The sequence below is a fragment of the Nyctereutes procyonoides genome, unplaced genomic scaffold (assembly GCF_905146905.1).
Source record: "Nyctereutes procyonoides isolate TBG_1078 unplaced genomic scaffold, NYPRO_anot_genome, whole genome shotgun sequence".
In the NCBI taxonomy this organism is placed as follows: Eukaryota; Metazoa; Chordata; class Mammalia; order Carnivora; family Canidae; genus Nyctereutes; species Nyctereutes procyonoides.
The window spans coordinates 4,033,939-4,060,241 of NW_026575124.1; the positions used below are offsets into that span (position 1 = coordinate 4,033,939).

A 26,303-nucleotide genomic window follows, 5' to 3' on the forward strand; every position below is an offset into this window, starting at 1 on the left:
CGGCTCCGAGCCCGGAAGTGGATATCGCTGCTCGGCTGAGGGGGCGCGGGGGAGGGGGAAGTGCTTCCGGGGAAACGGGCCCCGGGTTGGTGTTTGTAAACTTGCCTCGGTCCCGGCAGGGCAGCGGCGGCCCCAGGCTTGGCACGGGGCGCTGGGGCCTGGAGGAGGCGCCGCGCGGCGGGGGAGGCCGCGGGAGGCCGCGCCCGGCAGGTAGGGGCGCGCCTCGGGGAGCGCGGCGGCGTCCGGGCGGGCGGCAGCGCCTCGGCAGCGCGCAGGCCGTGGGGCGCCGCGCGGGAGGGGGAGGGGAAGGCGGGAGGGGGCCGGCCGGGGCGGGCCGGGGAGCGCCGGGAGAGCCGGGGACGCGCGCGCTGCGCCCCCCGCCCGCCTGGAGGGCCGCGTCCCCGGCCGGCGGAGGGGGTGGCCTGGCGGGGGCGCGGGCGCGGGCGCGGGCGCGCTCCTCCTCGGGGCGGCTGGAGGGGAGGGGGAGGAGGGGACGCGCGGCGCCGGCCTGCCTGCCTCCTGCCCGCCTGCCCGCCCGCCCGCCTGCCTGCCTGCTTGCCCAACTGCCTCCTGCCTGCTTTCCCTCCTGCCAGCCTCCTGCCCGCCTGCCTGCATGCCCGCCCGCCCGCCTGCCTCCTGCCGCCTGCTTACCCGCCTGCCCGCTTGCCCGCCTCCCCGCCGCCGCAGCGAGTCTCCGTACCTTCGGGCCGACTCGGGGAGCGCGCACGTGTGGGCCGGCCCGGCGCACCCTGCCAGTCGGGCTGCTGCCTGGCTGCCCGAGCGAGCGAGCGTCCGGAGGTCGCCTCCGAGCATTTCTCTACCCCCCCGGTGCTGGCCTCCTTAATAAAGTGCGAGCTTCGCGGCCCGGCCCACTCGACACAAAAGCCCCGAAGGGCCTCCGCCCCCTTCTCTTCGTAAAAAGGCAGATCCAAGCCGTGGGCCTGTTGCAGTTCCTCCATGAGCTGCCCCCCCCCCCCCCCGCCCCCTGGTCGCTTTTACTCCCGTTGGCAGCTCCTCTTTGCCCTGGAGACCAGTTTCTTCTCCTGACCTAGAAAGAAAATTCTGCTTGGACCAACGTCCTCTTTCTGAGGTTCACAGAGAGCACCCAGCCAAAAACAAAAACAAGACGAAAACAACAACAACAAAAAAGTTCAGCCTACCGCGCGCACGTCCTTTGGCCTGAGAATGTTGCACCTAACAGCCCCGTCTCCCTTTGTGGTTTCAGGTTTCTGAAACAGAGCGTGAAACTTCAACGAGAAGATTTCATTTGGAAAGCCCAAGACTGGCCGCCTGTTTCTTCAGACCATTGACAGGAGCCAGGCAGAGTCCAGGGATTCTTGGAACCTCTATCTTCTCCCCCCCCCCCCTTGGAGGACACTAAGTTCTATTTGAAGACAAAGGCAGTTCATTATGGCAGCGGGACTGAAGGGACACGAAGGAGTTGTTACAGTGATTTGGTGACAGTTCTTCACACAACAGTGTCTTAGGAAAGGTGGACCAAGAAACTCCTGAACTTTTGGGTTACATTAAGTGAGAAATCAGCATGGCTCAGGTAAAAAGCTATAGAATCCTCCTCCTTCAAGATCACTGGGAAGCGTGTTTGCAGTTTCACTCTTGAATGCTGCCTTAGTCAACATATTGACCAACCCAGTGAGCCGAGCTCTGTATTAAGCACCAGGGGGAGATCTAGAGGAAGGAAAGGAGACAGGCCACAGCCCCTGCCTTCAGGGAGCTTCCAGTCAAATGAAGGAGGTAGGCTATTCTGCATCACAGGCACTGATGGGACTTTTGTAAAACTGCTCAGTTTACACTTGGTACGTTGAGTGCTGAGGGGCATGAAGGAGTGAACAGTGTGGTTAATGCTTCGGTTGTTTGTTTTGTTTTTTTTTTCCCAACGGGAATTAATTGAGCTCCTGTTACATGCAAGGCATTGTGCTGGGGATACAAAGATGAATAAGATCGTCCCCGTCCCCAGCACGCTTCCAGGCTAGTTGGATTGGGGTGGGGGGAAATGGAGAGACAGTCTATAATTTATCTCTATATTCACAATACCTTGCATACTGGTTGGTTAGCAGTAGAAAATCAATGGATCTGTTGATTGAAGAAACGTGCAATAATAAAGGTATGTACACTGTGGAGGAGAGAAGGGTACCTCTGCCTGGATGAAAAGAAGCAGATGAAGCTTGAAGAATGCATGGGATTTTGCTAGATAAACAAGCAGAACAGGGCATTCATACAAGGAGAACTGCATGCGCAGAGACTTAGAGGCATAGGAGAATGTGATGAGGTTAGGAGTACTGTGGGTAGTTGGCTAATTAAGGAGGAAAGAATTTAAAGGGGTTATGGGGGGCGGCCTTGTTGGCTCAGTGGTTTAGTGCCACCTTCAGTCCAGGGCGTGACCCCGGGGCCCCGGGATCCAGTCCCACATCAGGCTCCTTGCGTGGAGCCTGCTTCTCCCTCTGCCTGTGTCTCTGCCTCTCTGTGTGTCTCTCATGAATAAATAAAATCTTTTTTAAAAAAAATTTAAACGGGTTATGGGGATAGGATAGTTAGTGATAGAGGGAAAAGTTAGGATGAGGGAGTTGTTTCCTGGAGAAGTACAAGTATAACCCAAGGGCCTTTTATGCCTTGCTAAGGAATTCAACTTTATTCTGTAAAGAATGGGAGCTTTCTGAAGAACGTTAAGAGTAATGTCAGATCAGTGCAATTGTGAGGGGACAGGATGGATTGGAGAGACAGGATGATCTGTTAGGTTGTTTCAAGTGTGGATAGCAAAGCTATGTGCAGGCATCCTCAGAGCTGCTCCCAGCTTTCTTCCAGGGACCCTCCCTTACTAGTCTCACCAGGATGACAGCCTGATTATAGTATAATTGGCTTTCTTCCAGCCACATGCATAGCTTCCTCCTTTTCATGCCGATTAGGAGCCCTTCGGTTTCTTCTTCCTTTGTTTGCAACCCACTTCATGGCATCATGTTGTTCACTCTTGTTCTGAGAAGACTGCCTTTCACTAATCACTAACTTTGTACTGGGTACTGCTAGACATTTGTATCTTATTTTCATTCTCATCAACCCTGCAAGAGTAGATGCTCTCATAAACACTTTGCATTTAAGGAAAATGAGATCTGAAGAGGTGGAGTAATTTGGCCAAGCTCACATGGTGAAACAGCAGAACTAAACTTTCCACCTCTAGACCTTTCTGTCCAAAGTCCTTAAAGGAGAGAGAGGGGGTCCCAGGATATACTAAAAGGAATTTCTAAAAGAAATCTTTTTTTATTTTTATTACTTTTTTTTCCCAAAAGGAATTTTTTTAAATAAAATCACTTATGGAAGTTTACTGATCAACTATTTCTTTAGTGTTTCTTAAAAATTTTTTTTTTTTTTCTGAATAAGAAAAGTACATTCTCTAGTGCTGTCTAAACAAAGTTAGTTTGGAGAATATAGCCATGAAAAGAAATTTTTTTAATCGTTCCTATTTCAGTAATTTTTAAGGTGTACATAGAGTAGAGAATGTGAAAATGGATAAAACGGATTATATATGGAAAACAGTATATATGGATTTGCACACAGATAAATGGCCTTGGGGGTCAAGAGAAAGTGATGTTCAATGGTAAAATCTTTCCAAGTGATTTAATTTCCGTACCCGTTATAATTGATGACGCTTAGGAAACATAAAAATCTAAGGGGAGAATTGACCTAATTTTGCTGATAAGCATGTTTATGGGACCTGATAGAATATATATTTGGCACCAGTGAGGTCCGCCCATCATAAGTGGCCCCTGAAGCTGCTATTGAGAAGAGGAAGGATGGGGATCCCTGGGTGGCTCAGCAGTTGACCATCTGCCTTCAGCCCAGGGCCTGATCCCAGTGCCAGGATCGAGTCCCACGTCGGGCTCTCTGTGTGGAGCCTGCTTCTCCCTCTATGTCTCTGCGTGCGTGTGTGTGTGTGTGTGTGTGTGTGTGTGTGTGTGTCTCATGAATAAATAAATAAAATCTTAAAAAGAGGAGGAAGGTTTGCTCTCCCATTTCCATGGCTCAGCAGGGTTAGCCGACCCTCCTGCCCATTCACAGGGCCTAGAAGTACCTAGTAACACGTTGACACACTGTCCCTACCACACTGCTGCTAATGACCAAAGTGTCCATGATACCTGGCTTTTTTGACTTGATGTATATCTAAATGCTGATGAGTAACAACTGACTCCTGGTGAGGTGAGTTAGGGAGGACTCTTGAAGGAAGCAGTTTCTTGAAGAGGGATGCTCCCTAGGGAGGCAGTTTGTTTGTGGCTGGGTGTGTAAGGTAGTTCTACGGAAGATGGCAGCCTGTTTTTGCCCTGCCCTGCCAGGTGACCTGACACCTCATCTCCTTTCAACTTAGGCAAGTCTCCTGGCTTGTGAAGGCCTAGCAGGTGTGAGTTTGGTTCCTACTGCAGCCAGCAAGAAGATGATGCTGAGCCAGATTGCCAGCAAGCAGGCCGAGAATGGAGAGCGGGCAGGTAGCCCTGATGTGCTGAGGTGCTCAAGTCAGGTACAGCGTTTGAGTCCATCGTGGCACCTGGGGGTCGGGTGGCCCAAGCTCTCTGCCAGGAGATGCCAAGCTTTGATTTCTCAGCGCTTCTGTTTAGGGAAGTGGGAAAAAGGGATCCAGCTGGGGAATGAATGAATGTGGGTATTTTAGAGAGCTAAGGAAGGACTTTTCTTTATCTCTAACCTCTTAACACCATAGCACTTAGGAAATGGATGAATACCGTCTCTAAACCTTTGGGGCAGGTGGTTACTCTCATTTAGAAGTTGTCTGCAAGCAGCATTTGGTTTCCTGTCTTGTGTGCAGAGTTAGACCGTGAGCTTAGCTTTGATTTGTTTTAAAAGGGCCACCGAAAAGACAGTGATAAGTCCCGGAGTCGCAAAGATGATGACAGCTTGGCTGAGTCCTCTCATTCAAAGAAGACTGTTAAAAAGGCAGGTAATGGGGTAATCCCCAGTCTGGTACCATTTGGTAATGGGGTTAATCCTCCTCTTCTTTCCTCTGTGGTTCAACCTGGAGTTTTCCCTAGATGTTTTGGTCACTCATAGCCAGTGAGTGTGTCACTGATTTCCTCCATAGACCGCGTTGGTCTTTGATCTCTGCACTCTTTGGAACATCCTTGGTGAAGGAACAGGAGCCAGGGAAGCGTGGGATCCTGTGGCAAAGGGCAGGCAGTGCCCCCCGCCCCCCCAGCCTCAGGTCACATTCGGAGGTGTTGGGTTTGATGGGCAGACAGCTTGCCCATGCCCGCCTCCTGCCTCAGAGGGTCTCTTAACTCTAGGGATGAGGGAGATGACAACATCAGAAAGATTACTTTGTCCAGCAACTGGAAATTGACCCAGAGTAGGATGGGGGCCGAGAGGAGGCTGAGGGGATAGCCTTATGACATGCCTGATTGTTGCCCCTAGGTGGTGGTAGTGGAACAAAATGGCTCTTTTCAAGTAAAGATTCCCAAAAATTTTATTTGTGAACACTGCTTTGGAGCCTTTAGGAGCAGTTACCACCTGAAGCGGCACATCCTTATTCATACTGGTAAGTCTTTTGCTCATAGTCAGTAGTTTGTAGTTTTTAGTGTCTGTGTGCAGCTCTTGTTGGGTTTGTTTTTAGAGGCCGATGTGCTCACTTCGGCAGCACACATACTAAAAAATGTTTCAGAGGCTGAGCATGAGAAATAGAGGAAGAAGGTGAGTGAATTAGCTGGAGAGATTTCTAGTGTCACTGAGACCAGCAGCTTTGAGGACCTTTCCCAATTAGGTGTCTGCACATTACTAAGAATTAAACATTTCTGGGAAAATAGCTGGAATGAAGTCCCTGCCTTGTGTACCTCCTAATACTAACTTCTCTCTCCACCTGGGCCAGGTGAGAAGCCATTTGAGTGTGATATATGTGATATGCGCTTCATCCAGAAGTACCACCTGGAGCGTCACAAGCGTGTGCACAGTGGCGAAAAGCCCTACCAGTGCGAACGTTGTCATCAGGTAAGCTCACGTGTCATCCATCCGCCCCACACAACAAACATTTCCTTCACCGAGAACCGGGGCTAGCCGCCATCCTCTGCCCGATAGGAAGCCACCTCACACTCCTGGCCACCATAGACCTACTACCTCGGGGTGAGGTGCATCTGTCCAGCCTTATGCTACTGTTTTTGGGGAGGGGCCGTGGGAATCATGGTCACAACAATAGCAGCATTTCTTGAGTACTTCTGCACGAGGCACTATGAGAGCATATTTGACATAGATTATTTTTTTAATCCTCGTGTTAACTCCATAAAGTTGCTGTGTTGCCATCATTTCGCTTTGGGGGAAATTGAGATTCAAAGAGAGTCTAGTTCCTAAGGACACAGTAGATCGAGGGCAGAGGCAGGATTCAGTCAGACTTCAGAGCTGGTGCACCTGGAAGAAGAAAGACGCTCTCTGCCCTGGGGGGGTTCAGTGTCTGATCTGATGGGAGTGTGAGAGGACCAAAACAAGACACGAACAAAAGATGAGAAATGATAACAGCTAACATTTCCTGGATGCTTTGCTCCACTCTCTTACACTGAATCTCAAAACGCTAGAATGGAAGTTCCATGAGGCAGAGATTTTTGCCCCTCCGGTTCTCCACTCTATCCTCAGCCCCAAGAACTGTACCTGCCTTGAGACAGACAATAAATATTGGATGAATGATGTAGCCCTTCTGTGAAGGTACTTTTAGCCTCGTTACAGATGAGTGTCCAGATTGAGTGCTGATAGATACCGTGGCCAAGGGCGCACAGCCAGGACTCAGACTTGAGAGCCTGTGCTCTTAACCACTGTGTGCTCCTGCCGTCTGCGTACTTGTTGAGGGCCTGAGGAACAGGATGCGGCCCCCGTGTGGGGAAGGCAGAGCTAGCCAGCAGGTAGCTGAGGTTCTCCTCTCAACACTTAATCCTTCCTTTCTTCTCAGTGTTTTTCTCGGACAGATCGATTACTCAGACACAAACGGATGTGCCAAGGGTGCCAGTCCAAGACTTCCGACGGGCAATTTTCTCTATAGGCGCAAGGGGCCCTGGGTGGTGGGAGTGATGAGAAGAATTTACCGAAGAGCGCACCCTCTCTGGTGTGATGGTGCCACCACCACCCCGTCTGTACCTGTCCCCCTCCTGGAGGAGTGGACCCAGGAAACCAGAAGAGTGCATCAGGGGACAGCGGCCTCAGAGCCTCAGCTCTGTAAATAATCTGAGACTACGAGTATCTCGGGGACGTTCCTCCAGCATTCCTGGGTAGGGAAGCTAGTCCCTGGACCCTTGGCTGAGGTTATAGGTGGGGACTGAAGGTACAGGACCAAGACTGGTGTGGCTCCCACAACCTTGGACTCCAGCTGGCAGCTGACATGGAAAGGATTGGGGAGAGGGGTTTGTTTGTTTGTTCTGTTCTTGTTTTTGTTTTTCCAAAAGCAATTTTAGCAGCTACACTGTGGATACAGGTAATATGGAGGCATAGAGCCCTGGTCAAAGCAGGGACTATGGCTGGTCCAGCCCTCCCCAAAATTGAGTTTTTGGTTGCAGTTGATCCTCAGTGTTCACAGCCCTGCACCTCACCTTCTGTTTGAAGGAGAGTAGTATCAGGGATGGCAGCTGAGTTTGCATTGGTCTCCTTATACACTGTAGGGACAGAAGGAAGAATGGCGGGAGGAGCAGACAAGGGCTGGGTCCAACTAGAGTGGGCAGGTACCTCTTACTTCCCCCGGGGACAAGCAAGAGCTATGCCCACGGCTGTTGCAATGGCCAGGCCACCCGGTACCTGATGGGGTCAGCTCAAGTGCCTTGTGGAGGGAACTTGGGTGAGAACGGCCCACGGAGCCCTTCCATGCCCTCTTGGGCACTCGATCTTGGAGATAGTGTGTGGCTACCTCGCTGCCATTGACTCCTGAGCCAGACAGAGGTGTTGAGCGCGTAGTCATGGATATCAAAGTGGGGCTGTCTCTCCTTGTGTCGTCTTAGGAACAACCTGAGACTAGTCCCAAGTTGAGCAGCAAGAAACAAAGGAGTTTGGTGTCCCCTGACATGACTGTTGAGCAGCGAGAGCTGCTCTCCCTGCCCAAGTCCTATCACTGTATTCAGGTAGAGGAGATAGGGTGTGGCCTTTGGTTCCAAAGAATAAGATCTTCGCTTCCTTCTTAATGGCCATCCCTACCCAACCAAGAATTAGGGGGGAAAGGGGTGCTGCAGAGAAAGGACAGGAAGAAACCTGTTGTAGGTTTTGTTCTTAATCACGTTCTTTGCTCCTCTCTGCCCCAACACCACCACCCTATCCACCCCCAAAAAAGTGATCAGGGGTGTGTGTGTGAGTGTGTGTGTGAGCGTGCGTGTGCGTGCATACATGAGTGTGTTCATTCACATGTGTGCTTGTGTTTGGAGATGGCATATTATTGAGCCAAACCCTTCTCTGGCCCTCAGCTCAGGGGAGGATGAGCATGAAACAGCCCCTCACCACCACCACCACCGAATCTGAAGGGTGCTTGAGGTCCCAGAAGGAGCTGAGGAACTCGATTTAGGGGAGTGAAGGGCTTTGTTTTGGAGGGTGGTTTGGGATTGATTCAGCAGGCTGGTTAGGGTGTTTAACCCGAGCCAAAGCTTGTAAACATGGATTTTCTAAAGTGAAATTAAAAAAAAAAACCTTGCTCTGGAAGGTTCTGGGGTTTGGTTGGCCCCCACTGTGGCCTGCCCTGACCTGGAGAGGGGAGTAATCATGGAGGCTTGGTGAACCTGACCATGCTGTCGGTGGGGATCTAGGATGGCAGCTCCAGGCGGTGTGACTTCATTTCCTGGAAGGTGTAGGGAACAGCAGCAGAAAGCTCCCGGCTGCTACCTGTTTGGGAGGGCGGGGGAGGGGGGCTCTATACCTCTGAAATGTGAGGATTTCAGGGAAAAAGAAAGGCGTGGCACCCTACAGACTCTCCCTAATGGCACCTGAGATCCTTTGGGAGAGACATGGGGCGCGTGTTTGCTGCCTGTGCTCTGCAGCTTTGTGCTGGCACTTCCATTTGATACGGTCCAGAACCTAGACCTCAGTCCTGTGGTCCCCGCAGGCAGGGTGTCTTCCTGTGTGTGAGGGCTGGGCTGGGGCTGGGGCTGGGGCTGGAACTGACCCTTCACTTCTGGGAATACGTTCTTGGAGGGAAGCTCCATCTACAAAACTATTCTCCCACGAGCACTTTTGAAAATAGGAGGCTTCGTTCCCTGCCACTTGCAGCTAATCTGTTTAGGGTTGGGGTGTGTGTGGAGAAAATCCCGTGAGTGACCTATGCCCCCACGTGTGCAGATGTGTGCTTAGGCCACGGTGCGCCCTGGACCCCCACGGCCCCAGCCTCCTGCCGGGGTGGGCGGAGGAGAGGCAGTTTGTGCGCAGATGTATAAAGAGCCATACCAGAAGCACCCCTGCCAAGGATTGGGTGTGGGGGGAACTCAGGAGCAGTAGGTGGTGGTACAGTCGTCCAGGTGCTGAGCTGCTGGGGCCAAGGATGTGTGAGGAGAGAGGAGCAAAGAGGTGAAAGGAGTGATTCAGCCTCCCAGGGGGCCCAGGAGCCCCCTCACAACCCCAGGGAAGCCACAGACTAAGCGCTGCAGAGGCGCCTGGGCCCAAGGCCCCCGCCCTCCTCAGCTGACGGGGCCTAGCACTGGACAGATGCCTCAGGTGCGTTTGGAGTGAAGGGAAAGGGAGGGAGGGCAGGCTCTCAGAGACCAGGACATGGGATTTGGGGGTCTGGGGGAGTAGCACCAGTTCTGGGTGGGCCCTTGGACCGGGCCCTACCAGCCCTGCCCTTCCCTGCACCCCAACTCTTCTCCGTCCAGCCCCCAGCAGCCTCTTTCATCACTTAGCTACTGATTGTGCCCTATGGCTTGACCTTGGAGGGTTAAATGAGACGTGGGGTCCCGCCACAACTTCTAACCCTCTCCCCAGATGCTCTTTGCCTCTGCTGCAGTCCTGGGGCTTTTATCTTAACAATCCCTCCTACTCTTCCTCTCTGTCCTCTTCTCTCTTTCTCTCTCTCTTTTTTTTTTTTTTTTAATATACTTATTTTGCTATTGGGGGAGGGGAATATCAAATGAACAAGATCACTTTTAAATGGTAGTTTTTATAAGATGTTATAAACTTGTATCTTTTTACCATTAAAGTGCAGTGTATGTTCCTTCGTGATATATTTAGGATATTTAAATAAAAAGAAAATGGGGCTTTTCTACATACTATCTCTTTTTTGGGAAAGCTTTTACTTTGGGGCCAAAGTGGTTTTCTGCCTCCCCCCCCCCCAACATAACTACCCTAAACGTCCAGCATCCTGGAAACCACCAGTTTAAAACTCCTCCACAGAAGAGCAACAAAGGAAAGTAAAAACAGGGTATCCCTTCTGAGTAAGGGGGAAAAACCCAAAGCCCTGCCCGCCAGAACAGAGGAGTTTAGGGTAGCAGCGAGCTGCTCGAAGCGTGGCTCTGTAGCCTAGGTCGACGTTACCTGAGGATTGAGCAGCCCACCTCCACCTGCTGCCCCCCCACCCGCCCCACCCCCGGCAGCCACCTGAGTTTCCTGCCCGTCAGGTAGACTCGCTGGCCTCAGGTGGCAGGGGGAGGAATGCACTTGGGTTTTCCTGAGGCCCAGGCTCCACAGCCTGCTCTGGCCTTGGTAAGACACGACGACAGCTGTGCTCTGGGGGGAAGACTTTATTGTGTTCGGGGAGCAGCAGGGGCTACGCCTCACTCCTTGTGAGGAGGGAAGCCAGGCTGCAGCAGGAGGCCCCTCGGTGTCCCTCAGGGGATGAAGTAGGTGACAGCCATTCCTCAGGAGTCCTGAGTGTTCTCCCCCACTTCAGGAAAGGAGACTCCCTGTCTCCTGAAAGTGGGGGTTGACCGTGGTCGTGATGGCGCTTCTGTAGAGAGGATTGTTTTCCTGGGGAAGAAGGGCAGAAATGATGAGGAAAAGCCCCAGGGCTGCTCCTCTGTCTGATCCCAAGGGGCCACCCTGGAATTCGAGCAGCGCCCTAAGAGCAGGGCGTAGGGCACAGCAGACATGGACCAAAGCGGGGGGGCCGAGGTGAAAGGAGTCGAGGCTGGGGGTGGGCGGGAAGCGGCGAGCCAGGGGGTCCTAACCAGGGAAGACCTGGGGGGTAGGAGGCAGCCCCCACCTGCTTCCAGTTGAGGTGCTTCTGCTCCTTCTCAAAGCGGCTGAATTCTCGGCGGTCGTAGATTTCCACGGAGAGCCGGTAAGCCAGGACCAGCCCCAGCCCCACTGCCACGATGCCCCCTACACAGCCCAACACGATGGCCTGGGTGTGATCCACGCCTCCTGCGGGAGGAAACCACGCGGACTTCTGGGGGCCCGGCCACGGGGACTGACGGTTGCCCGTAGCGGGTCCAGCCTCCCAGCCTCGCTTGTCATTAAAACAAGGACCCAGCAAGGTGCAAGGTTCTCCTCAGGGCCCAGGGCCTTAGCCTTGTCCGCTTGGCCCATCGCCTCCGCTTTTGCCTGGACTCCCTGCTCTGCTTCAGCTCCTGGCCTGGTTTCCTCCCCTCGTCACCTCCCCAACCCAGGTCTGAGGCCCTACCCGTCGAACTTCGGGGCCCCCAGTGGTGTGTCCACAGCATCCCTGCCCACTTACTCTCTTGGGGTCTCACTGTCAACACGACCATGCCTCCGGCCTCCTCCTCCACCAGGAAGAACAGCAGCTGGTTGTCTAGGGTCCTCTCTTTGCACCAGCCGTCATCCAGGACAGGGACCAAAGCCAGAGTCACGTTGTAATGGGCGCAAGCCACGCTGCAATTGGTGGCCAGGGGACCAGTCCCAAAGGCCCCACACTCAGCACAGTCCCTGTCCGGTGGACACCAACAGGTTACCAGCTGGGCAGCAGTCGCTCGCACCACAGGGCAGGGAGGGGGCAGGTGGGAGCGGCTCCGCGCACCCCGACCCCCGCACCCCCTGGGCCCCTGCTCCCAAGTTGCAAGACCCAAGGCTCACCTGTGTCTCTCACATGATGTCTTGCAGCCTGGGCACTGCTCACAGAGGGCACCGAAGTAGCCGTCCCGGCACTGGCAGCGGTTGCACTTGCAGTCCCCGCGCCCGCTGCAGACCTCCCCCTCTGGACCCAGACAGCTGTCCGTGTCCATGCTGCACTCGCACGCTGAGCCGGTGCGGTTGGCGTGGCAGTGACACCTTCCACACTGGCAGTGGCCAAAGCCTGGGGAGAGCCACGCAAAGGGTGACAACCATACTCCTCACTCCTCATGGGTGTCACACACCACCATGGGCTGTTCCTGTGCGTCCAGTTCCCTCCCGAGTGTGCCAGACCCCTCCAGCTCCTACACCAGAAACTTTGATACTTGCCCTTGGGCCATGAAGTTCCAGAGCCGAAATAGCCTTGGGACCCACTGTGACCCCACCCTTCTCCCAAAGTCCGCAGGTACCTCCACAGAGGATGCCCTCGTGTCGCTCACAGCTGGCATCATCACACTCGCACAGAGGCCCGGAGCTCTGTCCACTGCAGCTGCAGCGTCCACACTGGCACCGTCCCTTCCCGCTGCACAAGGGCCCTGTCCCGTTGGGGGCCCGGCACCCAGACTCCAGGTCTGGGGAGGACAGCTCGGCCTCGGAGCATTCACAGAGCCTACCCAGGCGGCCGGGGGCACAGCTGGGAGGGGAGGAGGAGGCAGGGTGAGCACAACCAGGGGAGGAGCGGTGGGTCTGACCATCCCTTGACCCATCTTCCCCAAGATCCTCTAAGCCTAAGATCCCAAAAGAGTTGGAGGGAGATGAGCGGCTGAAGTGTGGAGGGAAGGGTCTCGGCACGCCCGGGAAGCTTTAGGTGAGTCAGGGTGGCGTCTTGAACAAGAGGTCTAGAGACGCCAGTGGGGGACAGAAGACGGAGGAGGAATACCGGGCTCGGGCGTGTTGGGAGCCACGTGGGGAGAAGGCAGCAGGCGGCCTCACCTGCATACCCCACACTGCAGGAGCCCCTGGCCGTCACTGCAGTGGGGCGCCTGGGGCTGGGTGTCGCTGCAGTTACAGTCACACAGGGTGTGCAGCTCCACAGTCAGCTCTTCTGAGAAGCCAAGGGCTCGGAGCCTCAGAAGATGGGGCTCTGAGAGGCAGCGGGTAGCTTGGAGAGTAACCAAGAAGTTCACCTGAGGACGCGTGGGCAGAAATCAGACTCAAGATCCTGTGCGTGCGCGCACACACGCACACACGCACACACGCACGCCCCAAACCCACTCATCATCCAGAACCTTGGTCCTTAGGAAATTAAGGGAGAGGGTCATGCTGACACTCATCTCGTAGAGCCCCCCTGGAGGAAGCCGCTCCTGAAGGCCTTTCCAGAGGACGCCAGGACTACCCCATGCCTCTGCATTGTTCTCTGTGTCTGCCCCAGCTCTTCCTGCGGCTTCCACTTCCCTCCCCCGCCCCCACTTCCTTCCTTGGGCCTGTCTGGGCCGGCTCTCACCGTGTGGTTGATGGGGACGTGGCTGCACTGGCCGCGGTCCCCAGCCTCAGCCTCCCTCTTCTCAGGATCCCCACACAGAGACTCATAGGAGATGTGGACCCCAGGAGGGAGCGCGGAGTGTTCGAGGGTCACAGTGGATGACAGGCTCTGTGGAAGGGAGACAGTGAGTAACCACGTGAAGGCAGGACTCCCGCCCCACCTCGTGCCTTCTCCAGCCCTTCCAACCTTCACCCTAACCCTGCCCTGGGCCGCCTTGGGGCCCCTCGCCCCCACCAGGCTGCCCAGGCGGGAGGCATCTCTGCAGGAAGACGTGTGAGCACCCCGAGGGACCACATGGGTCAGTGCAGCAAGGGCCCTGCCGGGGGCGGGGACACAGGCACTGGCACCACCGCGCAGCGGCTGCTTCTCAAACCCCAGATCAGGGTATATGGCCTAAGCCCACGAGGGGCTCAAGGGCAGAGTCTTCCGAGGGAGTTTGTCCTGAGCACTTGGATCCTGCCGCAGATTTTCTCGCCGTGGGTTGAGGCCATGACCCGTCATAAGCCTGTGGCATGGTTACAGGGATAAGACCTCAGCCCAAGAAACCCTGGTGGATCTTTGCGGTTCCTTCTACCTGTAAAATCCTATGGTTCCCGTGAAGAGAATCTCTGAACTATTTGTAAGCTTAGCGAAGGCAGGCTCCAGGCGGACTTAGGGGCACCGGTGCCAGCCCTTCCGTCCCTTATCTGCATGAGCCTGGGCGAGTCGTTCAGCCCTCTGTGTCTGTAGCCCCATCTATAAAATAGGGGCAATAATCGTCAGCCAACAGGGATTTAGGGGGGTCAACGAGATGGCAAACGGCAAGTGCGCTAGGACAGCGCGTGGCATGAGATAGCAGCTCAGTGAACCTTCCTTTCCTTCCTGGCCCCGAGCGGGGCTCCGTGCTCTGTGCAAGCCAGACGCTTCAGCTCTACAGACGTGAGCCAGAGCGAGGGCCCTGTTACGGAGAGCCTGCGGACCCCCCTCCGGTGCCCCCGTCCCCGCGCTCGCCCAGGCCCAGCCCCTCACATTGTACGCGTCCATGATGAGCTGAACCACGTTGCTGGAGTCCTCACTCAGCTCCCCCACTGCGGACTTAGGAATCAGCTTGCTCAGCTCCTGGGTTATTGAGGAGTCCGGGGCAATGGTGGGTCGCAGTTCGGGGGAGGTGGGCTTCTGGGGGTCTGCAGGGGGGGCTTTCGGGGAGGAGGAGCGTGGGTCTTTGAGGGAGCCGAGAAAGGCTCCAGGCGGGAAGGTGTGGCATTCAGCGGGCTCTCACCTGGTACACAGGCAGCGTGGCACTGGTGACGGCAAAGATGGGCTGGATGTTTGCTGCGGACAGGGCCTGGGCTACCTGGCCCACAGAGGGGTAGTCCTGGGCACGGGAGAGGGGACAAGGTGAGCGCCGCAGGTCCCCCCCAAACACCATCCAAGGAAATGCGCGGGAAGTCCAGGAACCAGGCTTCCACCAGCTAGTGGGACCCTGGAGGCTCAGCAGGAGGAGGGAGGAGCTGGGGCGGGGGGTGACCGAGCAGCGGGGGGACATGGAGAGGAGGAGCTGCGGGGTGGTCACTGGTAAGGCTGGGGTGGGGGTCCTCGGGGCAGAGGAGCTGTGACTCAGGGCAGGGACTCACAAACTCTGGGCTGCGACTGTAGAGGCCGTTGCTGTCCAAGTGGCAGTGCCCATCGCTGGGCATGAAAATGCCACCCAACTTCCCGTCCCCAGCTGTGTGGAACGTGTCGTCTGAAGTGAACACCAGCAGCCGGGACACGTTTCTCCAGCCGATCTTCTCCTGGGGCGGGGGGAGTGGGGTGGAGGTAGGCTGTGCACCCGGGCTCTAGGAGCCAAAGGTTGGCCAGCCTCGTTCGGAGTCAGCTTGCGTGTGCCCGGGCCGGCAGCGCCTCTGCTCCCCAGCCATCCAGGCGGGGTTGGGTTCATTGAGGCCTCCTCGTGAATTAGGAAAACCTGCCTCTCCCTTGCAATCTTTCACTCTAATCCACCAGGAAATTGTTTTTTTTTTTAATTTTTATTTATTTATGATAGAGAGAGAGAGAGAGAGAGAGAGAGAGAGAGAGAGAGAGAGAAAGAGAGAGAGAGGCAGAGACACAGGCAGAGGGAGAAGCAGGCTCCATGCACCGGGAGCCCGATGTGGGATTCGATCCCGGGTCTCCAGGATCGCGCCCTGGGCCAAAGGCAGGCGCCAAACCGCTGCGCCACCCAGGGATCCCCACCAGGAAATTGTTAAAATAAATATGCCAACCACGGAGGCTGTAGTCCAGAGGGCTCCCTAGGATTGGGCCCGCCCGACCCGGGGTGGCAGTCTCGGCCCCAAACGGGGCTTCGGCCTGCGGCCCCTTGGCGGCGCCTCACCTGGCAGAGCGCAGCCTGCAGAATGGCATCGAAGCCGCCTTCGGGCGAGTCCAGGTTGCCCGACACGCTCTGGCGGCCCACCTCTCGCTCGAAGGCTGTGGCGTCGCCGGTCAGGGACAGCACGTGGCGGAAGCTGAAGGGCGGCTGGCAGCGCTCCAGCCGGGTGGGGCAGGGGTGGCGGAGCTTGGCGGGCACCGTGCTCACGAAGGGCAGCACCGTCTTGTCCACGAAGGAGCCGAAGCCTGGGAGGGGGCATGGTGAAGGCTGGGCCAGAGGTCACCGGCCGGCGGCAGGTGGAAGGCCGCTGCGGGGCGCGGGACAGTCAGGGCAGGAGGGAGCTGACGGGGCGGGGCGAGGGGGCAGGGCGGGGCTGTTCAGGGGCTCGGGCGGGGGGCGGGGGCGGAGACCCGAGCGGGCCAGGTGGAGGTCGAGCAGGGTGTCCCGAGGCGGAGAGCAGGGCGCAGGGCGCAGGGCGCAGGGTGCAGGGCGCAGGGCGCAGGGCGCAGGGCGCAGGGTGCAGGGCGCAGGGCGCAGGGCGCAGGGTGCAGGGCGCAGGGTGCAGGGCGCAGGGCGCAGGGCGCAGGGTGCAGGGCGCAGGGCGCAGGGTGCAGGGCGCAGGGCGCAGGGTGCAGGGTGCAGCCGGCGGCAAAGCAGGGGGACGAGGGTGCAGCGGCGACTGGGTCCCGGCGGGAGACGCGGGGCTGAGGCTGGCGGGGGCGGGGGCGGGTCGCTGGGGCGCGGCCCTGGGCGGACGCGGGTGGCGCCCGCAGCCTCGGGAGTCCCTGCGGGCCCGGCCGGCAGCTCTGGGAGGAGGCGGCGGAGCGCGAGGCCGCGCCCAGGAGGGGCGGGGCGGGGCGGGGCGGGGCGGGCGGCCCGGGCGCGGGGCGCTCACCGATGCGCACCGACTGGGTGACCTCCCGCAGCCGCACCAGCAGGTCGTGGCCGAGCTGGCGCACGCGCTCCAGGTCGTCCTTCATGGAGTAGCTCAGGTCCATGAGGTAGTACAGGTCCACCGGGTAGCCCTCGGCCCGGCGGAAGCGCACGGCCAGCCGCTGCGGCTCCCCTGCGGCGGGCGGGGGCTCAGCAGCGGGATCCCGGGGGGGGGGGGGCATCCTCCTCCCCCACCCCCCATCCTCCCCCCATCCTCCCCCACCCCCATCCTCCCCCATCCCCCCACCCCCCATCCTCCCCATCCCCCCCGCCCCCCATCCTCCCCATCCCCCCCGCCCCCCATCCTCCCCATCCTCCCCCATCCTCCCCATCCTCCCCCACCCCCATCCTCCCCATCCTCCCCCCATCCTCCCCCCATACCCCCACTCACCGGGGCGCAGCGCCACGCGGACCCGCTGCGGCGTCAGCTGCGTGGCCCCCTCGCCGCGGAAGCCCGAGCCCAGCGGCCGCTCCTGCAGCACCTCCTGCCGCCCGCGGGGCTCCTCCAGCGCCGTCGGGGCACAGCCGCGGGCCAGCAGCTCCTGGGCGGGGCCGCAGCGCCGCTCCTCCGCTTCCCCCGACGCCGTGAAGTTCTGGGCCAAGGGAGGCGCGTCGGGACCCGCGGCCCTCGGCTCGCGGGCAGCTCCCCCCCCCCGGCCCCCGCCCCCGGCCCCCGCCCCCGGCCCCGCGGTGGTCACACACGTCCTTGTCACCCCAGGCCTCCCCTCCCGGCCCCGCGGTCACCCCGCACCCCCGGGCCTGATCACGGCCCACTTCCTAGAGCACCCACCACCGCCCCCTCCCCAGCACCTACCCTCCCCTCCCCAGCACCTAACCCCCCAGCACCCACCGCCGCCGCCCCCTCCCCAGCACCTACACCCCCTCGAGCAGCACCTATCCCCCCAGCACCCACCGCCGCACCCGCAGCCCCAGCCCCAGCAGCCCTCACCTCGCAGGCAGCTCCCCAAGCCCCCATGCCTCCCCTCCCGCCCGGCGGTCTCACACACGTCCTTGTCGCAGCCCACTTCCTCAAGCACCCACCGCTGCCCCCCTCCCCAGCACCTACACACACCCCCCTCCAGGGCCACAGACTTCCTACCGCGATGGGGGGGCGGAGGGGGGGCGCTCACTACCTCCAGGGGAGGAGGAGCCTGGCTTCCCGTCCAACCTGCCCGCAGGCTCAGGCCCAGCTTCAGTCTTGGGACCCACCAGGCCCTCCCTCCCCCGCCCGGGGTACCTGGGGGCTGGGAGGCGCCGGAGGGAGGGAATGCCTACAGTGGCTGCTCCACTGGTCCTGAGGCCCGCGGTAGGTCCAGATACCCAAGGAGGCAGACACAAGCCTGGTGTCCCCAGGCCCCGGCCTGGCACCTCCTGCTCTGCCTGCTGGCCACCCGACTCCCAGGGCGCCTGTCTCAGGGGGCTGCCCCCTCTCCCACCCAGCTCTCCCTCTGCCTGGGGCCCTGTGGTGGCTCATGTGCAGGCAGCCACCAGGCCCTGGCACCCCACCCCACCCCCGGGCCCTGTCCCGAGGCACAAAGAGCAGCCCTGACCAGCCGGGCAAACATGCCTCCCCAGCGCCCACCAGGGCAGCCTCGGCCTCTCCCCAAAGCCCACCGGCTCCCAGCTCCTCCCTCTGCTCTCCCAGCCACAGGCGGCTACATACCTGGGAACCTCATGCGCGCGCCCCAACACAGACTCAGAAACCCAGTCACCCACTTTCTGCTAGGGACTAACACCCAATGTGACGGCATTTGAAAATGGGAAGAAATTAGGGTTAGGTGAGAGCTTGGAGGGAGAACCCTCGCGCCCTGGGATTGCTGCCCTTATCAGAAGAGGCACCAAAGAGCTGGTCTACACCTGTGTGCAGGCCAGGGAGAGGGCCCTCCCCGGGAACCAAATGGGCTGTTGTCTTATCTCGGATGCCTAGCCCCCAGAACTGTGACAAACAGGTGCCCGTTGCTTAAGCCACCCAGCCTGTGGGATGCTGTCCTGGCAGCCCAGCTGACAAATGCACTTTCCCACATGTGTATGTACCACGGCTCCCTCTACCTACACACGAGCGTGAGTTCCAGCTCCAGAGTTATGGTCACAACTCTTCTCCATATACACACAAATACACGGATGCATAAACCTATACACACAGAACCTTGCATGCATGTGTACACACACACACGCACACACAGTCACACACAGGAGTCCCATGTGCACAAACTCACACATGGGACTGCAGAGTGCACCCAGAAAATCACACATTTGCTCACGCAATCACACACGTATCTCTGTTCTGCACAAACACGTACACCGGGTTCAAAGGCCACAGGCCCATCTTTACCAGTTGCTTGCACCACGCACAACTCGGGTGTGAGAGGATGCATTCCCGGCAGGAGGGGGCAGGCTGGCAGGACCCCAGCAGGGACAGGTCAGGATCCCTCCATTCTGTGGCCTTCTCTGCGGAGGAGATCTTGGCATCTAATTCACTCTCCCCTCTCCTCAGGGCCAGCAGGAGAACAAGGACCGTTAACAAAGCCACCATGGCCTGCAATGGAATATCGGGGTCACGAGGGCCCTTAGGGAGGCCCTCCAAAGTCTCAGTCCTCTAAACTTAGCCTGTGGTTGTCACTCTCAAAACTACCTCCGGGGGATCCCTGGGTGGCGCAGCGGTTTGGCGCCTGCCTTTGGCCCAGGGCGCGATCCTGGAGACCCGGGATCGAATCCCACGTTGGGCTCCTGGTGCCTGGAGCCTGCTTCTCCCTCTGCCTGTGTCTCTGCCTCTCTCTCTCTCTCTCTTTGTATGACTATCATTAAAAAAAAAAAAAAACTACCTCCGGGGCACCTGGCTGGCTTAGTTGGTAGAGCAGGTGACTTTGATCTCAGGGTGGTGAGTTCAAGCCCCACCTTGGGCACAGAGCTTACCAAAGGGGGACAGGGAGCCCACAACCCCAATTCATCTTCTTCTTCTTCTTTTTTTTTTCCCCCTTAAATCCCAATTCTTTATCTCCCCTCACAGCCTTCCTGTGGATTCAGCAGTTTCTTTAAAATGTCAGGAAGAGTCAGGTACCATGCCTGGGTGGGAGCCTGGGAGAAGTCCCTCCTGTGTGCAGACTTCACTAGGCCAAGGTGGGCAAAATGGCCTAACAAGGGTCTGGGGACTGGGCCTGGAAGCGCTCAGGCCTACACCCACCCAGGTCTATTCACCAGGACTCCAAGCCACAGCGGGAATAACCGGACAGGAAACAGCGGGTTCTGGTCCTGCCTCGGTCACTCACTGGCTACGGCAGGTCAGGCTGTTCCCCTGGACCTCGGCTTCCACATCTGTAAAGAGACAGAGGAGAACAAGTAATCGACGGCCTTTGCAGCTTTCATAATCTTGGATTCTAAGTGAAGGAAGAGGGTCAAAGGTGCTAAATTTAAGGGAGGAAAGTCAGGAAATAGGAACGAGAGGAAGGAAGGCTGGAGCTGACGAGGGAGTATTGGAAAGAGGCAGGGAAGGCAGCGAGGGGCATAAAGATTAGGCCATAAGAAAACTTCCTAAAGGTCCGGGATAACGGAGGAAGGCGAGCCAGGTGGGTAAAGTCTTTTTCCGTCCTGTACTTTGCACAAAGTAAATGTACGCTGAAGGAAGACCCGGAAGGCAGGGTAATTCCTGGAATGACCTCTAGGGAAAACGAAGCAAATTTCTGGTTTTTAAAAACGTATTAATTAAAAATTCGAATAGGCAAGCCATAGCCATGCTTCAAAAATCAAAAAGTTAAGGGGCTTCTGGCTGGTTCAGTGGATTCAGTGTCTGACTCTTGGTTTCAGCTAGGGCCGGGTCATGATCTCAGGATTGTGGGACTGAGCCCCACATCTGGCTTTGCACTCAGCGGGGTGTCTGCCTCACATTCTCTCTCTCTCCCTGTCTGTCCCTCTCCCCCTCTGACCCTCCCCACTACTCTCTCTCTCTCTCTCTCTCTCTCTCTCTCTCACACACACACGTACTCTCTCTCAAATAAATAACTAGATATTTTTTAAAAAATCAAAAAGACAGGGATCCCTGGGTGGCTTGGTGCTTTAGCGCCTGCCTTCGGCCCAGGGTGTGGTCCTGGGGTCCCGGGATCGGGTCCCAGGATCAGTCCCACATCAGGCTCCCTGCATGGAGCCTGCTTCTCCCTCTGCCTGTGTCTCTGCCCCCCGCCCCCCCCCCCCCGTCTCTCACGAATAAATAAATAAAATCTTTTTTTAAAAAAATAAAAAAGAGGGCAGCCCGGGTGGCTCAGAGGTTTGGTGCCACCTTCGGCCCAGGGCGTGATCCTGGAAACCGGGGATCGAGTCCCACATCGGGCTCCCTGCATGGAGCCTGCTTCTCCCTCTGCCTGTGTCTCTGCCTCTCTCTTTCTCTGTGTCTCATGAATAAATAAATAAATAAAATCTTTAAAAAAAAATAAAATCAAAAAATCAAAAAGATAAATCACAATGGCCTTTAATTACAGAGATGGAAAAATTGGTCCTATACTTCCTACGGAATTGCATGGGACCCTGAACAGCCAAAACAATCTTGGAAAGAACTCGCACTTCTTCCAAAATTCCTAGAAAGCTACAGTAATCTAGGCAGTGCGGTGCTAGCATAAGTGTAGGCATATGGATCAATGGAATGAAATTGAGAGTCCAGTAATAAATCCGTCCATTTATGGCCAAATGCTTTTGAACAAAGGTGCCAAACTATTCAATGAGGAGAGAACAAGCTTCAACAAATGGTGTTGGGATGACTGGCGATCCACATGTAAAAGAATGCAGTTGGACTCCTACCTCACAACATATACAAAAATTAACTGAAAATGGATCAAAGACCCAAGTAAGTCCTTGAACTATAAACTCTTGGAAGAAAATGGGTAAATTTTCATGACCTTGGATTTGACAATGGATTCATAGCTATGACATCAAAAGCACAAGCAACATGGGCAGCCCCAGTGGCGCAGCAGTTTAGCGCCGCCTGCAGCCCAGGGTGTGATCCTGGAGTCCCAGGATCGAGTCCCGCGTCGGGCTCCCTGCATGGGGCCTGCTTCTCTCTCTGCCTGTGTCTCAGCCTCTCTTTCTCTCTCTCCCTCTCTCTGTGTCTATCATGAATAAATAAATAAATCTTAAAAAAATAGATAAACTGGACTTCATGAAAATATAAATGTGCAAATAGAAAAGTTTTGTGCATCAAAGAGCACTATGGAGAGAATGAAAAGACAGACTACAGAAAGGGAGGAAATACTTGCAAACCATCTATCTGGTAAGTATCCAAAATATATAAAGAACCCTTACAACTCAACAACAAAAAGGCAAACCACCTCATTTTTTTTAATGTTTTTATTTATTTATTCATGAGAGACACACAGAGAGAGAGGCAGAGACACAGGCAGAGGGAGAAGCAGGCTCCATGCAGGGAGCCCGATGTGGGACTCGATCCTGGGACTCCAGGATCACGCCCTGAGCCAAAGGCAGGCCCTCAACTGGTGAGCCACCCAGGCATCCCAAACCACCTCATTTTTAAACAGCAAAGGACTTAAGAAGGCATTTCTTTGAAGAAGATAGACAAATGGCCAACAAGTGCAGAAAAAAGATGCTCAATTCCATTAATCAGGGATCCCAGGGTGGCTCAGTGGTTTGGCACCTGCCTTTGGACCGGGGCGTGATCCTGGAGTCCCAGGATTGGGTCCCACATCGGGCATCCTGCATGGAGGCTGCTTCTCTCTCTGCCTGGGTCTCTGCCTTTCTCTGTGTCTCTCATGAATAAATAAAATCTTTTTAAAAAATCAGAACATTAGGATAGTGAGAATGTCCCACTCCTATCCCCCAACCTCCCATTTATTTGCACACCTTACTCCAACTAAGTGACCATCTTTTTCCATGATCTCCTATTGTGTACAGTCCTTCTAGGGATTGTTCATGCACACAAACCAATGTGAGTATATATACTCCTCAAATGGTAGAATCTAATGATGGAATCCTACAATCACAATTCTACCATACACACCATTTTGCCCTTTTCTTTGTCTTTTAACTACTTGGAGATCCTGTTACTCAAGAAAGTAAAGAACTTGCTTCTGTTTTCACAGCTGTATAGGTTTCCATTGCATGGATGGATGGCAGTCTCTCATGGGGATTTTTTTTTTAAAGATTTTATTTATTTATTCATGATAGAGAGAGAGAGGCAGAGACACAGCAGAGACACAGGCAGAGACACAGGCAGAGGGAGAGCAGGCTCCGTGCAGGGAGCCGGACGCAGGACTCGATCCCGGGTCTCCAGGATCATGCCCTGGGCCAAAGGCAGGCACTGAACCGCTGAGCCACCCAGGGATCCCCTCTCATGGGGATTTAAATTGTTATCTAATTGTTCATTGTTAAAACGAATGCTGCAGGGGCCCCTGGGTGGCTCAGTCAGCTCAGCATCTGCCTTCAGGACCCTCCCGGGGTCCTGGGATCAAGCTCCGCATCAGGCTCCCTGCTCAGCGAGGAGTCTGCTTCTCCCTCTGTTCTCTCTTTTTCTCAAATAAATAAAATCCTAAAAAACAAAACAAAACACTAAAGCTGCCATGAAGATTTCACATGTGTGCAAGTGAATCTGTAGGATAAATCCCTGGAAGAGGATTTGTAGGGCCAAGAAATAGGTATCCTTTGTAATGTTGGCGATATTCCTGACATAGCCTCTCTGGCAGCTAGGCCAGGTATATTCCCGCCAGTGGTGTGTGAGAGAGGGCGGCTAACTCTGGCCTGGAGCATCCGCATCCCCCTCAGCCTGGGCCTAGGTTCAGACTGATGTTCTACACAGTGTGGGGAAGGGGTGGGGTGCCACGTGGTTACCTCAGCTGTCCTCCTCCCCCGCTTGCCACCACTTGAGACCTCAGGTGCAGTGTATATATGTCCCTGAGCCACACGTCTGTGCGAGGCCAGCCCAGGGCTCAGCCTCTGTAACCTCAGCCCCGCTTGTTCTGCACGCCTGTGGTCGAGGAGGTTGGAGATGCTACAGCACAAAACCCAGTTTTGAAGTTTTGACTCATCTGTCACAGGTGGGGCCCCCAGGATTAGACAAACCCAGAGATCTCAAACCCTCTCATCTTCCCTAAAGGGAGCCCCCTGGGGCTCCCTGCACAGGACTCCCCAATTTTCCTCTTACTCGCAGGTTTCCTCCTCCTTCCTTACTTGGGGATACATGAACTGCCGCTTCTTTCTGCTCATCTCTCTCTCCCTCCCCTTCCCCGCCACCCCCACCCATTCAAAAATTTGATGACATCTTTCTGCTGCTTTTCTCTTCTCCACTTCTTTACAGCTCTTTTGTTTTACTTCCTTTGCCCTCATATCCTAACCATAGAGCAGCAGGATTGTCTACTTCATCCCCCTCTTTTTACAAATGGAACCCTGAACCCCGGAGCGGCAAGTGACTTGCCCACCATGGCCACACAGCGAACAGGGACCAAGACAGGTGAGGCTCAGTTTGCCACTTCCCTCCCTTCCAACCCAGGCACCATCAGCATCAGAAGCTGTGCCTTCTCGCCACCAGCTCCAGTGGGCTCCACTCTGGGGCGGGACGGGACGGGGGTCTTCTTCAGTCTTCCCTTCTTTCCCTCCATGATTTTCATTTTCCTGGACTCGATCCTGACTCCAACATACACCCTAACATCCCCTCAGCACCTGAGAAACAGCATTTCGCCAACCACCAGGTCTCCCAAACCAAGTGGAATCCTCTGCTGCCCGCTCAGCAGCACGGGGAGGGAAGAGAACTGAGCCCCTGGGCCACGGTCTCCCAGGACTGTGGTATCCACACCATGTGCCACTGGCAGATCTGAGCCGAGCACCAGCCACCAGGCAGCAGGGGTAGGAGCTGGGGAGTCATGTTGGGAGAGCCCTACCTTGACATAATCCTTGGCACGTGGGGGGCACTCACATGATAGCAGCTTCCCCTACCTTCTTTGCCTCCCTCCGGCCCCACTTTTGGGAAACCCATGCAGGAGAGACGGACGGGAGGGAGAGCTTGAGAAACTAGAGGAGGGAACTAGGATGAGGATCTTAGGAATGCAGAAAGGAGTTCAGAGCCTTTCTCAAGTCTCAGCCAGATCCTGGGTGTCCATCCTCAGGTCAGAGCCCCCTGGAACCCTCTTTCCCCTGGAACCCTCTTTCGTGGAAGATGGGGAGCAGGTGGGGGTTGGGCCAGTGAGGAGAGGAGGCTGGAGGGCTGTGCCCTGGTACTCACAGGTGCGTGCAGAGCAGCCCTTCCTCCAGCAGCGGTGGCCTTTGTGTACTGATCTGGGAGGCTGCAGAGGAGGAAGTGACACGCCCTGGGGTGGGGTGGAGGAGATTTCGGGGTGGTGGGGTAACTGACCTAGGAGAAGGTGGAGCCCGAGGGGGTGGAACTGAGCCAAGGGGGTTGATGATGACAATGAGGGATCTGGAAGGAAGGCAAGAAGCTCGGCTGCCTACTGAGCGCCTATCACCCGCCGGGCACATCACCTTGCTGTACCTTTCCCAGGACACAGCCCCCCAGTTTTACAGATGTAGAGGCTAAGAGGAAAGGGAGATGTTGAGGCCCAGAGGCAAGAAATACAAGTCTTTGCCCAAGGCCACAGAGCCAGCCACTGGCTGCTGGGGGGCTTCGATCCAGGGCTGCCCGCTCCCCAAGAGGCTGTGCCATCTCCACTTCCTCCTACAGGGGTGGGATAGGGGGGCAGAGAGTAGGGGTGGGGGGATGAGGGACCATGCGCACTAATTTTGAAAAGCTGATGCCCGGGGTACCGGTGGGTGCTGGACCCGCAGGCTGTGGAGCCGGAGCGCCCGAGCCCATCCCGGCCCCTGGCCCGGTCCCCGAGCCCATCCAGAGCCACTTGACCTTCCTGCGCCGGGGGAACCAAGCGAGCGCTGCGGAGAACTAAAGGAGGTGGCGCACGTCAGTGGCTCCCCAGAGGACCCGGCCCACCCGAGGCCTGGGAAGAGGCTCGGGGGCTGAGAAAGATGGGGAGCAGCGAGAGGCTGAGAAAGTCCGGGTGCGGGAGCTGGGAAGCTGGGGACGGAGCAGAGAAGGGGAGAGGCCGGGGGACGCCCCCCCAAGGGCCCCTGGGCGCAGCAGGGACCGAGAAGCCACGGCCCCTAGGCCAGTGCCCACCTGTGGGTGGGTGGGAGTGAGCAGCAGGCGGATTGGAGGAGTGGCAGGGCCAGGGGAGCCCTTGGGGCTTTGGGGGCCTCTTCAGCCGGCCTCAGCCCACCAGACCTCTACCTCTACCTCGTACCCTTCCCCCACCAGGAGGGGTTACCATGGCGATGACCCCTCCTTCCCGCAGGCCCTGAGCAGGCCCTGTGGTTTCCTCCAGAGCCTCTTTCACTTTCTTCTTCTGCTTTTCCCACTCCTCTCCTACTCCCACATCCTCAAGCTCCCTCTCCCATTCTCATGCACAGATCATCGGTGAAGAAAGCCGGGCACAAGGTAGGCAGGGCGCTGCCCCAGGGAAGAAGGTGGGGGGTGCAGAGGGCGAGGGGCACAGGGGTAGAGGCCACAGGCAGTGCGCG

General features: G+C 56.6%; 3 protein-coding genes across 8 annotated transcripts in view; 1 reads left to right on the top strand and 2 right to left on the bottom strand.

Annotated features, from left to right (window-relative positions):
- The window catches only part of CSAD (cysteine sulfinic acid decarboxylase), a 35,180-nt gene extending 34,250 nt beyond the window's left edge, over positions 1-930 (bottom strand). The window contains exon 1 of one of the 3 annotated variants that reach the window (XM_055336858.1): positions 701-930. The gene's annotated coding sequence lies outside the window, so the exon portion shown is untranslated. Of the gene's footprint in view, positions 1-105; positions 202-651; positions 673-700 lie in introns of those variants that run through there. The other 2 variants (XM_055336860.1, XM_055336859.1) reach the window with 2 other exon arrangements.
- Positions 76-10,226, top strand: ZNF740 (zinc finger protein 740). 3 transcript variants are annotated; one of them, XM_055336863.1, is made up of 7 exons: positions 76-210; positions 1,226-1,752; positions 4,373-4,522; positions 4,864-4,953; positions 5,428-5,551; positions 5,879-5,997; positions 6,944-10,226. In XM_055336863.1, the coding sequence occupies exons 2-7, from the start codon at positions 1,744-1,746 to the stop codon at positions 7,031-7,033; spliced, it is 582 nt and encodes a 193-aa protein (XP_055192838.1). In that variant the 5' UTR covers positions 76-210; positions 1,226-1,743; the 3' UTR covers positions 7,034-10,226. The 3 variants fall into 3 exon arrangements, with proteins under 3 accessions (XP_055192838.1, XP_055192839.1, XP_055192837.1); XM_055336864.1 differs by having other exon boundaries at positions 1,226-1,552; positions 4,341-4,522; XM_055336862.1 differs by having other exon boundaries at positions 1,226-1,552.
- A 472-nt stretch (positions 10,227-10,698) lies between these two features.
- ITGB7 (integrin subunit beta 7) lies at positions 10,699-25,035 on the bottom strand. 2 transcript variants are annotated; one of them, XM_055336855.1, is made up of 16 exons: positions 24,997-25,035; positions 19,966-20,096; positions 19,117-19,320; positions 17,176-17,377; positions 16,747-16,917; positions 15,855-16,096; positions 15,118-15,276; positions 14,763-14,858; positions 14,513-14,602; positions 13,466-13,612; positions 12,955-13,148; positions 12,432-12,655; positions 11,986-12,205; positions 11,630-11,838; positions 11,156-11,316; positions 10,699-10,920 (listed from the first exon to the last, which is right to left on the bottom strand). In XM_055336855.1, the coding sequence occupies exons 3-16, from the start codon at positions 19,315-19,317 to the stop codon at positions 10,840-10,842; spliced, it is 2,397 nt and encodes a 798-aa protein (XP_055192830.1). In that variant the 5' UTR covers positions 19,318-19,320; positions 19,966-20,096; positions 24,997-25,035; the 3' UTR covers positions 10,699-10,839. The 2 variants fall into 2 exon arrangements, with proteins under 2 accessions (XP_055192830.1, XP_055192829.1); XM_055336854.1 differs by lacking the exons at positions 19,966-20,096; positions 24,997-25,035 and adding an exon at positions 19,843-19,851.
- Between the last annotated feature and the right edge of the window lie 1,268 nt (positions 25,036-26,303).